Source organism: Acanthisitta chloris, unplaced genomic scaffold (genome assembly GCF_000695815.1).
Source record: "Acanthisitta chloris isolate BGI_N310 unplaced genomic scaffold, ASM69581v1 scaffold16416, whole genome shotgun sequence".
In the NCBI taxonomy this organism is placed as follows: Eukaryota; Metazoa; Chordata; class Aves; order Passeriformes; family Acanthisittidae; genus Acanthisitta; species Acanthisitta chloris.
In genome coordinates this window covers 1-11,771 of record NW_008678863.1, presented here as the reverse complement: position 1 = coordinate 11,771, position 11,771 = coordinate 1, and the positions used below count along the sequence as shown (strand labels likewise).

General features: G+C 52.6%; 2 protein-coding genes across 2 annotated transcripts in view; one reads left to right on the top strand and one right to left on the bottom strand.

Annotated features, from left to right (window-relative positions):
• Window positions 1-4,340, top strand: part of TNMD (tenomodulin) — an 8,354-nt gene extending 4,014 nt beyond the window's left edge. Inside the window, exons 4-7 of the mRNA XM_009077084.1 lie at window positions 405-506; window positions 2,353-2,506; window positions 3,619-3,791; window positions 4,131-4,340. Of these exons, the coding sequence (XP_009075332.1) occupies window positions 405-506; window positions 2,353-2,506; window positions 3,619-3,791; window positions 4,131-4,340 (639 nt within the window). The remainder of the gene's footprint in view (window positions 1-404; window positions 507-2,352; window positions 2,507-3,618; window positions 3,792-4,130) is intronic.
• Window positions 4,341-7,954: 3,614 nt separating this feature from the next.
• Window positions 7,955-11,746, bottom strand: TSPAN6 (tetraspanin 6; the record flags this gene model as incomplete). The annotated part of the gene is made up of 5 exons (XM_009077085.1): window positions 7,955-8,023; window positions 9,818-9,901; window positions 10,587-10,742; window positions 10,999-11,097; window positions 11,663-11,746. Coding segments are annotated over 5 exons (492 nt in total), but the record flags the coding sequence as incomplete, so codon positions are not given.
• Between the last annotated feature and the right edge of the window lie 25 nt (window positions 11,747-11,771).

Below are 11,771 nucleotides of genomic sequence, written 5' to 3'. Positions count from 1 at the left end.
GTAGGGAAATACCCTGTGCAGTGACATATGGCAAAATTTTGAGCTAATAGCCTAGCAGGAACTGTGGGCTGAATGTTCATATAACCATAACGGTCAGATGCTATTCTGCATATTTTTATTTATGATAATGAGAACTCATGATAGTTATAAGGAGAAGAGGATCAGGGTAAATTTTTATGACTACCTGCCTTAAAATATTTGTAAAAAGTCCAGTTCTCCCAAACCATAAAATGCAATATCCCTTAGGAGAACCTGTTAGTACATCTTAGCACCGCTGCTGAGCAGAGCTGGCACAAAAACAGAACAGGAAAAATATGACTGAGCCCTCCTCCTCCAGCTGTACCCTCCGTATGATGGGTTATTCAGCCCTGACTACTTGTTGGGTGTTTGTTTTCATTCTGAAGGGAATAACTGGAATCTTCTTTGTGGGACTTCAAAAATGCTTCATCAAAACTCAGACTAAAGTGCTACCTGAGACGACAGAGGCCAAGATCCCTGAGCTTGAGGTAGGTGAATAAAACAGGACACCCCTCTGCCCTCAGTGAAACCCACTCCTCTCCCTGGCATAGGAGAGCAGTTGCCATCCCTGCCACCCTCCCATCTTCTCCACCCTTCCCTGAGATGCTGCAATATAGAAATAATGAGTTGTGATTGCTTCATAAAATGATCTTATTTCAGAGGATTGCTTATAAAAACAAGTGAAAAGAGACGGGATTAGACAGCCAACAGACAAAAACCTCTCAGCACAATACCGGAGATCAAGAACAATAATCCTGTTGTAGTCAAAAGGTCGCAAGGCAGCTCAGGATTAGCAGGCACCAAAAAGTCAATCAAATTGTTTTCTCCAAGATTTGAGCCTTGCATTCTCAAGCAGAATGAGGCAGAAGTAAGGGATTTAAACAAGCAGCTGCACTTAAGAAATGAGATTTGAGAAAACTCTTGGTGTACAGACCTGAGAGGTGGGAAGGACTGGGCTAGGGTCTCTTCCCTGTCCTGCATGGACCTTCCACTGATGTGCCTGATTGCTTCCTGCATCCGTTAAACTTTTGCCCACCACATCCTGCTGCATGGAGCCTCACGCTTTGTATGCTGCATGGAAAAAGTGTTTGACTCCATATTTTAACCCCTCTCTGACAGCCTGACCTGGGGTGACAGCTCAGTCCCTTGACAGCAGTTGTTCCCTGTCCCCTTTCCCATCCCTGAGGCCCTGGTGGTGGCACAGCCCTCCTGTTTCCCCTTTTGCAAGACGACGGGTGTTAGCAGATTGAATCCCCCTCAAGGAAGCTGCTGCAGATAAAACGCCAGCAGGACACGTGTTTGAAACGAAGCGTGGGCAGAAGCATTTCCCTGAATCATGACCCAAATTCCCAGACACCGATTCTTTGATTATGCCCTAAGAAGCTAATAGATCTTTTCAGCTACTGTCGTAAAAGGGATATGACTTCCCAGGCTTTAGCAGAACATTGCCCCGGGTAGAGAGCTGAAATGTAAAACCCAACGAGATAAATGTAGATTTAAGCTCTAGTCATCTCTTCCTGGAGCCAGCACGCTGCCAGGTCCTGCAGGCAGCACCTCCCCAACCCCGCGGCTTTCACACCAGAGACTTCAAAAATGACCCAGACTGGGTCAGGTTGTGTTGGCTCCTTCCTATGACTTCCCAAAGCCATAAGAGAAAACTCTATAAAAGAGATATACAGCTCCAGATATTTTTTTGGAGAGAAAAATGCCTTTTGCCAGCTTGCTCTATGGGCTACCACCACCGACATAGACAATGTTGCCTTGGCAGAAAGCTCAGCACAGACCCATCCAATAATCTTTATATATCTCCCTCCCGAAGTGCCTGCCAAAACACACCATGGACTAATGCAACAGCAGAGACATGTGGTATAAATTACAGAATACAGCCGTGCAAAGAATTTTTGTGAGGAATAAATTAAAGTGTTCGATCACAAAATCGGTAGCAGAAGGAGAGAGGAATTAAGTAGTAAGAGCAAAGCAGAGAGATGTTTTAATCCTGGGTTTTAAATGAGTTGGGGTACTCCAGAAGGCTCTTCCAGATGGTGGGGACTACACAGGAGAAGGCTCTTGGATGATGAACAAAGGGAGGAGAGAGCAGGGTGGTGTTGGGTGAAGGTGAACAGGAAAGGCAAGGTTCATAATGTGTCCTCCCATCTGAGGACCAGCTGGGTATTGCACATGCACCCATTGAGCACCATGAGCCACGGCAGATGAAGTCCAGTTGCTCCCTGGAAAGGGAGAGGTGACTCTGGGTAAGCCAAGGGAAGGAGAAGCAGCCAGTGGTGGGGAGAGTATGTCGCACCACACCATGATGAAATCTTACTCTTCTTCCAGGGGGAAGAAATCACCACCACCTACTTTGAGCAGTCTGTGGTTTGGGTGCCTGGGGAAAAGCCCATTCAGAACAAGGAGTTCCTGAAGAACTCCAAAATTTTTGACATCTGCAGAAATGTGACCATCTTCTGGATCCACCCCACACCAATAGCAGGTATAAGGAGCCATCTCCTCACCAAGGTGCTCATGAGCCCTCTCACCAGGAGCAGCCCTGTCACACCCCCATGTCCCCTCTGCCATGTCTCCTGCTGTAACCTGGTGGGAACCCATTTTCACAGCCTGGCTGTACATCTCAGACATTAACACAATGTTGGCCATGACCACGGGAGATCATGGCCAATGTAATAGCAGGGGCTGAAGTTTCTCCCTGCAAATTGCTTGTCTCTGTCAGCTCCCCACCGCCCTGCACTTTGCAGAGTGGCCACCCTCCTCATAACAAGGTAAAAAAAAAACCAATCCTTTGTACCTGCAAAGAAACCATCACTGCTGGAAACTGGGACGCCTAAATTCTCATCACTGCATGAACATCAGAGCATGAGCAGACATCTGCATCTAAATCACACGGCAGGGTTGCCACCTCCAGCTGCTCACTACACAGCCCTCGCAGAGGTTGTGGCCTCTGAGATCTGCTGGTGTAATTACCTGCTCTCTCTAACCCACTTCCAGCCGAATGAGCTAGTTTAAAAATCCCTACTGAGAAAACTCCCTCTGCTTTGCAGCCACAGAGGAACATTGAGTCCCCCACAGGTACCACCAGCTCACGGCCATCAGTGGTCCTAAGGGCAGGTGGGAGTCAGAGATCCCAATGCTGGGGGGGCTGATGTTCCCTTTCTGCTTTCTTGTCCCTCCTATTAGATCCTATCAGCAGCTGAGTTTCAGTAAAGGAAATTAATGTCACAGTGGGTCTTACCTAAGCCACAGGTTCTGTAGCTGGGCATAATCTGCCCCAGATCATGTTGCTTTGCTGGGGCTCTACAAATCCCCTCCACAGCAGCAGAAACCATCATGTTTCCCTGCACCCACAGTCCATGCAGGAGATGCCAACACCACCCACTGACACCCAAAAACACGGGGAGGGGACAGGCCATTGCCTCCTACAGCCCTTCTCCCAGGCTGGGTGAGAGCAGGAGGCAATGGAATACCACTGGTTTGCTGGTGGGATTTTCCTGTGTCTTGGCACCAAATTTTGGTAGAGACATTAATCCTTGCTGCTGCATTTGTCCTCCTGGTCTGTGGGGGACAGCAACATTTGGGCTCTTCCCATAGCTCCTGAGCTAGCCAACCTTGAAGGGGCAGAAGAAGAAGACCCTGAGTTGCTCGTAGACAATCAGAGCTGGTTGGATGGGGGGAGTGAACATGAGGTGGAGAAGGATACGCAGCCAGGGCCCAAACGTCGGGCACGGCAACTCACCGAGGAGGATCTGCCTGTCAATGACTACGTGAGTGTGGAGAATCACATCCTGGGCTGCCTTGGCCATGGTCTGGGGTCTCCTGGTCATGCTCCTGGGGCACCCTAGCCATGGTCCTGGGGAGTTCTAGCCATGGTCTCTGGGTGTCCTAACTGTGCTCCTGGGGTGTCTTTGTTGTGTTCCTGGGGTGCCCTGGCTGCGCTCCTTGGGATGTCCTGTCCGTGCCCCTGGATGTCCATGGCCTGGGGTGCCCTGTCCATGTTCCTATGCTCCACCCATGCTTGTGAAGTGTCCTGACTGTGTTCCCAGAGTGCCTCAGACATGCAGCCCCCTCACTTCACTGTCTCTGCCTCTGTCTCTTCCCGGCAGTCGGAGAACGGGCTGGAGTTCCACCCCTTGTGGGATGAGCGAGGCTACTGCTGTGCCCAGTGCCGCCGCGCCAACCGCTACTGCCGGCGAGTCTGTGAGCCCCTCCTGGGCTACTACCCCTATCCCTACTGCTACCAGGGCGGGAGGGTCATCTGCAGGATCATCATGCCCTGCAACTGGTGGATCGCGCGGATGCTGGGCAGGGTGTAGCACCCACTGCGCAGTACCCAGTGCCCCATGCCTTCCTGCCACGTCACCACCCACCCGGGGGCATCCTGACCTAGCCGACACACAGGTCACTACCTATTTGATGGCCAGTGAGTGTGCAAGCCTGGAAACCACAGCACCCTCACCACCTGTGTTCCCCGGCATCCTGCACTGCTCCGGCGGGGCTGGGGCAGGCCGTGCTCGAGTGTGTCGCCACCATGCTGAGCAGCGAGAGGCAAACAATAAACGTCTTGTATGAGCGATTGCAAAGAAAATAGAAAGTCGTTTAGTCTCAGTCTGTGATGCTTAATGGGTCTGAGAAGTGATCTAATTGCTTGGCTGCCTCATCACGAACATCCATAACTCAGGTACCGGCACTGCCGGCACTCGCCTCGCTGGGAACGTGCAGAGGTCCCTAATTTGCTCCCTGATGGCGCTGGTGGTTGTTCAGCATGTCCTGACCCTCTGTTCCAACATGCTGTGATGTGTTAGGTAGTTGTTAGTGACAACTCAGGAGTACCATCAGTCCCCTCTGGAGCAGTGTGCAGCACAGGCAGAGGCAGGAGTAGGAACAAGGATCTCTCCAAGAAACCAAACAACCAAAGCCAGAGGGAGCAGAGGTGTGGAGGACCCCAAGTGCCACCAGCTCTCCCCAGCCCTGCAACCAACAAATGGGCAAAACCTGGTCTGTACAAGGGAAAAGTCCTTGACACTGCAGCTGTCCTGAGCAGGACAGTGTCTACCACAGTGCTGAGGGCTAGTAGCCAAAAACCTTATGCACCCCCTTGCAGCATTCCTCTGCCTACAGCTCTGGGGCTCATGCCAGATCCAGGTTCCATCTTTCATCCCAGGGAGCCAGGTGCTGCTGAGGAACTTTGACATCCCACAGGTGTCACCAGGCTAAGCTCTCTCAGTGTCACCAAGGGAGCACACACTACCATGGATGGAATGTATCTACAGACAGGGAGCAGAGGACAGGTTCTGCTCACTGCCACTGTGCCAGGTGCCAGCTGTGGTGTCTCCAAGGCTGCCTAACCCTCCTTGCATCCCTGCAGCTCCTACAGAGACATGAACATGTTTTAAGGGCAGTTCTCTTCATCCCTCTTAACAGAATGATTAAAACACTAGGAGCATAGCGCAGCAGAGCTCCCCACATGGCATCCCAAGAGACACTAACCAGTCTTGGGGACAGCAATCGTTTCTGACAAGTCCCCTGAGATATTTATCCCCCTGAGAGGAGGGTTAAAACACAGAAGGGAGGTGTTTGAAACCCACCCAGCCACAGCTGCTGCAAGAAACCAGAGCACTGGGGCCAGGCAGCAATGCTCCTGTCCCAGTTAACTGGGTCCAGACAAGTGACCAAGGCGTTTCCAATGCCTTTGCCTGGTCAACAGTGTCCCAAGGCTGCCTGGCACCGCCCCCAGCACATGTCTGTACCTCTGGGACATCTCTCCAAACTAAAGTGAGTCACCTCTGCACCCTCTAATGGCCTCAGTGCTGTCTCTGCCTGTGGGAATGAGCAGGCTGGACAAGACTGCACTCCTGAGGTTCGCACAATCCATGCTAGATTTCCTGCAGCAGCTTGGAAACCTCCAGGTTTCCTGGGCCACTCTCTGCCAGCACCATCCCTGCCCCACACACCTCTGCCAGCTGCCTTGGGAAGGAATCTGCCCATGGAGGCAGGAGCACAGACCAGGGCAGGGTCCTTCCCTCTGCAGAGGCTTTCCAATGAGGATGGTTTTATCCAAACCTGGCCCTGCTTCTCCCATGTTCCTGTCCTGTCTCCATCCATCTGTTAATTGCTGCCAGGCAATCTCCAGCCCAGTTTCTGTGCTCTGACACAAGTCTGCCTCACTGTCCCAGCCAGGAAGCTTTCAGCCAGCCAGGAGCTGACAGCAGTCTGATTCACTCACCTGGGTTAAACACAACACAAGGTTTCCAAGTGCTCCCCTCCAGGTTCCTCCATCAGCAACGAGACTGTCCCATACCAAGTCACTGGCCGCACCACAGGGTGGTTTGACTGGGGCAACTCTCCCAGCACTGAGGATGTGTGTGCCAGAGGGGTGATAAAGGGCCACCACTGCTACCCACATTTCCACTGCTCCTTTTACACCTGCAACCTCCCTAGGAACAGAACAGGCAGTCCCACATCCAGCTGGACAAAACCCATTTGAGTTCAGTGCTCAAGACCCAAAAATCTCCCAAGCTTGGCAGAGGGGAGCTTCATCAGGCTCACTAAGACAAAGGCTTGCTGATGAAACAGTCCAAAGATGAGCAGCAACAAATGAACACAAAAGCTTAAATCCATGTTTCTTGCCCTGGGGAGCCACTGGGGAGCACCCAGTACTGCCCTGCCCTCTGCTCCAGCCAGCGGGTGGCTGGCCACCAGGGATGCACATGTTTGCACTGGGCTGAGCTTACCCACCTGGCTCCTGGGCTAGGATGCTCCAGGCCCTCTGCTCCAGCACTGTTACACAACCGCTGTTATGAAGAAAATTCAATTACAGAAGTTATTTGTAAGCACAAGTGCACCAGTGAGCATCAGAGGAACGCGAGCTGTGATGGCCAGAGGTTCCTGACTGGCCTGGGGTGAGCAGATCACCTCCTGGGGGGGTTTGCTGCTCTTCAAGCAGAGGAATTTCCAGGAGATGAAAGGAAAAGCCAATGAGGTTTCAAAGAGTAAAATATCTTAATATTTATTGTGTCTCAGGACAAAAGAGTTCTACTCAATACATAAAGTGAGTTAAAGCAGCATATAATACTGACGATCAAGTCACAGCTGACTCGGTGCAAGGACACCTACCAAGGTAAAGGCACCAGGAACTACATCACCAAACCTTGCTACAGCTTACAAAGATCCACTACAGCCCGTACTTAAAGAAGTACAACTATAAAAAAGTATATAAAACCCAGGGCAGGGATGAGAGAGAGCTTGGCAACAACCCGAGACCTTGCAAAGCCAAGAGCTTCAGGCAGGCAGGGCTGTGTTTAAACGGGGCAACAGCCCCATCTCGAGAGCAGCCGCATCCGGAGATGAAGGGCCATCAAGCGGCCGCGGAGGGGAGGGGAAGCTTTCCCCACGGTGGCACTGAAGACGAGCACTGTGAGTCCCTCGAGGCTGCCGGCACAGTCGGCTCGGCTCGGCACGGCACTCAGCAAAGAGCTGGGGGCTGCAGCGCCTGGAGGAACGCGCTGGCTGTAACCACCGCAGCTACACTCATTATCCCAGGCGGTGGCACAGCAGAGTAGTGTTAGGACAAGTCCCTGAGCGCACCAGGACAGCTGCTGCACTCGTTTCTATGAGCTAGTCGAGAAGAAGATCAGTCAGTTCAAAGCAAGATTTCACGACATGCCATCCAGAGGAAAACGAGGTGGTGGAGGCATCCTCTCCAGCCACGGAGAGCATTCCCTGCAATGCACACAGCAAAGCGTTAGCAGACAACGCCGAATTTACACACAGCTTAAAATGACACAGCAGACATGGTCTTGCAGGTGCCCTCTATCCCCACACGTGGTACCCCCAGCTCAGCAGTGACCAGGCAGCAGCCAGGGCTGCAGATGTTGCCCACCAAGCTTACAGACATACCTGGCCACAGGCACAGTGTGCTGGGGACCAGCTACACCATCTCATACTGATTGTTTGTGATGTACCGGGACAGGCAGCAGGAGAGAACGATGCCAATCAACTGAAGAAGAGAACAAAAAACCCCCAAAACCACACATCAGAGGTAGCCAAAACTCGCACGAGGTGTTTTAAGTAGAAAACCTGACAAATTGCTCCAGAGTTTTACAAAATCCAAGAATGAACAGTAGGGTTTACAAACCACAATGGGGGTTGCTGCACCCTGCTTTGGAATCATGGAGAGAAGATGAAGCAGAGGATCCTGGCAGGCACCAGCCAAATGAGCTCCTCATAAGAGATGCTCCACGTCTCATCCTGTTACATTTTGCTTCATGAAGCATCTACTGTTTTATGGTAATTGTGGAGATTACACAGATATCAGGAGCGTCACAGCCAATTACACAGCCACTGGAGAACGGCAGCACCTCTCCCTGTTGCAAGGGCACGGGGAAGCAAGGCTGCTGTTCTCACATCAGCATCTGAAGGACACGCTCTGTTATCACTACACGGCCCCCCAGTCCCTGTGCAGACATTCAGGGCCAGATCCTGCACAAGCCTGACCTCCACAAGTGAACTTAGAGGCACATCAGCACGATGGGTCCCTGTCAGCTGCACAGCCAGCAAGGCTTGCTGAGGGAGCAATAAAAGCTAGGAACTAGTTACAATTCCCAAGCCTGACATCAGCCGAGACAATTTTGCAGCTGGAAGTGTGTGTTGCAGTTCACCATTTGTGTGTTGGCCACATCTCGGTGACCCCATGGTGAAAGAGCCCAACAGAGGAGAGCAGGGTGAGCGGCTGATCTCAGCAGAGAAGCTAAAGATTTTGGGCTGAAAGCACTTGGTAGCACAAGCTGCAGCCAAGGGCTGTCAGCTACTCCTCTCCCCCAGGTCAGTCCATCCGTTACGGAAAACACACGGCGACATGCTCATTACAGCAGAATATCTTGGCAGGGTTCCGTCTCCCCAAGCCAGTGTGAGCAGCCAGCAGTCCTGGCTGGGAGTGCCTTGAGGCTCATGCCATGGCCTCTGCTTGCAGGAACAGGGGGAGGACAAATTCAAGCCCCTCCAAAGTCAAGGTGAGCTGCTTGCTGCCCAAAGCCGCACAAGCTTCCACAATCCGGCTAAAGAAGGGCAGGCTGTGCATCCTGCAGCTCCCACTGCAATGCATCAGAAAACCCTTGGCACCTCAGGAAACCCACTGCAGCATCAGAGTGCCCAACCCCAGCGTGGTGGAGCTGGGGGCAGGGGCCTCTCATTTCCTGCCAGGATAAAGCCTGCTGGAGCAGGGGCTGATGAACATGCTGCTGCTGCAGCTGCTGCAGGAAGTGTCCTGCAGGATAAAGTAAAGGAGAGGTTGGGGAGCAGGAGGAAGAAGACACAATGTCAGGGTAAGGTGGCATGTGGGGTGTCAGCAACCAGCACAACTGGTGCCCCACAGGCACTCACAGGGTCTTAGTTACACAGAAGAGAAACCAAAACACCTCCCTGATAACAAGGGAAGTTGGTGGGTAGGAAAAGGAAGGGCATGAATCTGATCCCTGCCAACAGCAGGTGCAGGGAGTTTGCCAGCCTCCATTTGTTTTTTCTTGAAATCAGTTTTTTTTTCAGAGAGGAGTTCTTCCCAAATAACCTGGGCTCATGGAAATAGAGCTGGTGCTTCAGCTCTGGGTGTAAGAGACTGGAGCCTGCACAGCAGTGAGATTAAACCCAAGGGAAATCTGCGGAACAGCTGCTCCTCCCTGGCTGAAACTGGCCGTGCCTTTTGTACACACATCAGACTTTGCACCGAAATTAAATACCTCCAGAGACACACTAGCTTCACTCTGCACTGCTCCCGAGCCAGGCAAGGGAGATTTACCTGGAAACACGCGATGCCAAAGGAGATTCCAGCCACAACACTCATTTTGGACTCCATTGTCAACGTGACCAGGAAAAAACAACCCTGCAGAGGAGGGAATGCGAGCATGTGGGTCCAGTGTTTTCCACCCCCAGGAGCACAAACCAGCACCTCCCCAGAGACCAGCAGCTCATGGGGAAGATGCTCCTGTACAAGGAGGCAGGAGGGTTCTAGCTGCTCCCCTCCTGCCTGACCTCGGCGAAGCCATTTCCTTATCAGTGCTGCCCCGGCCAGGCAGGCTCACAATCCAGACACCTTATCAAGGGGAGCACTACCCTTGGGCTGTTCTCAACAGGAGCACAGGATTGAATATGGTGACTCATCAGAGAAACTTGCCTTGCATCATCCAACCATCCCTGTCGGATGAGGTCACCTGCGTTTACCACCGGGTCAGGACTTTGCACTGACAGGAAATGTCAGCACTGCAAAACAAACTTTACTGGGAAACTACCTCCTTACTCACCTCTTCTTCAAAACACACAGCCCCAAATGCCAACACTTGGATCCAGCTAGTCCCTGACCTCCAAGGAAGGAGTGGGGGAACCTCAGATGGGAGGGAGGATTTCAAACTCTTCCCCTACCTCCACTGAGGGGAAATCCCTGGGCCACAGAACATCTGCACTCATAGAGTAGTTCTCCTTCCAAGTCTTCCAGGGACAGACTAGCCCTTCTCCACCCACCCATCCCTGCCCCTAGGACTGGCAGGGGACTTTTTCTTATCTTGACTTACATCCACAAACACTTTCAGTTTGGCCTTGTTTGGGTCTTTCAGGTCTTCCTCTGAGCAGTCATCCTGGCTCTTGCAACAGCTCTTGGGGATGCCCCTCTGGCTGAAGTATTCAGTCCTTTCCCAGTCCGAGTAGTTCTGCACTCCACAGCAGTGTAGCTGGAGGAGGGAAACACATTTGAGGAGCATGGTCACACAGCAGGGTCCTGCCCCCCTAGTCCCACCATCACTCCCACAGCTCCCCTGCTCTTGCCTCTCCAGGAACCGCCCCATCTCACCCAGCATCTCCTCCCAAACTCAAAAGCCTGTGGTGCAAAAGGACCCCCAGCACCACGATGGAGGATGCCAGGGGACACCCTGGGGCGAGGGGAACATTCCCACTGCTGCCATCCAGACACCAGCCCGGGGCACTCACCGTTCTCTGGATGGTGTCGACGGCCTCACTGTGCCGATCCGCAGTCACGTTGTAGTCCTTCAAGGCCAGGTTCAGGTTACTCTCAAAGTTTGTCTTAATCTGAGAGAGAGAGAGGTCTCAGTGGCAGTGCTGTCCCCTCCCGTGCTCCAGGACCCACGTCCCCATGTTAGTCACTGCTCGGTGATGGCAGGAATGACTCTGGCTGTGGCCAGCAGACATTTCCCAGCCACCAGGCAATTAGAGGCTGCGTTAAAGGGCAGGCTGGGCTGAGCTGTGGCAGAAGGGATGCTGTATGCAATAACAAGGACCTGTACAGTGCCAGCTCCCCCCAGGCAGGCTGCTCCGTGGCACAGGAACCCTCCGAGGAGCTTTAATTACAGAAATTATTGCAGGAGATAAACCAGTGCCAGAAATCATAGTCCAGGGCTACTCTGACTGTGCTGGCAGAGGGGCAGCAGTGCACTCTGCACTCAACCTTACCCTCCTGAGTTATTATGGAGACCAAAACACTCTTTGAGCTGTTTTAACCCCATTACAGGTAAACTAAGCACCACTCCCAGGGGTGACATCTCCCTCCAGTGACATCTGCCACTGCACTTGGATTAAAACCAGCATCAAACTCACTCCACAGCACTGGGAGATGGCAGTGGCTTCCCAGACTCACCTCGTGCCTGAAGACGAACCCCACGACGGCAGCCACCAGGACGATGAGGAAGATGAGGGACAGGAGCATGGCATACTGCGGGCACAAAGGGTGGGATGGGAGGGGGTGG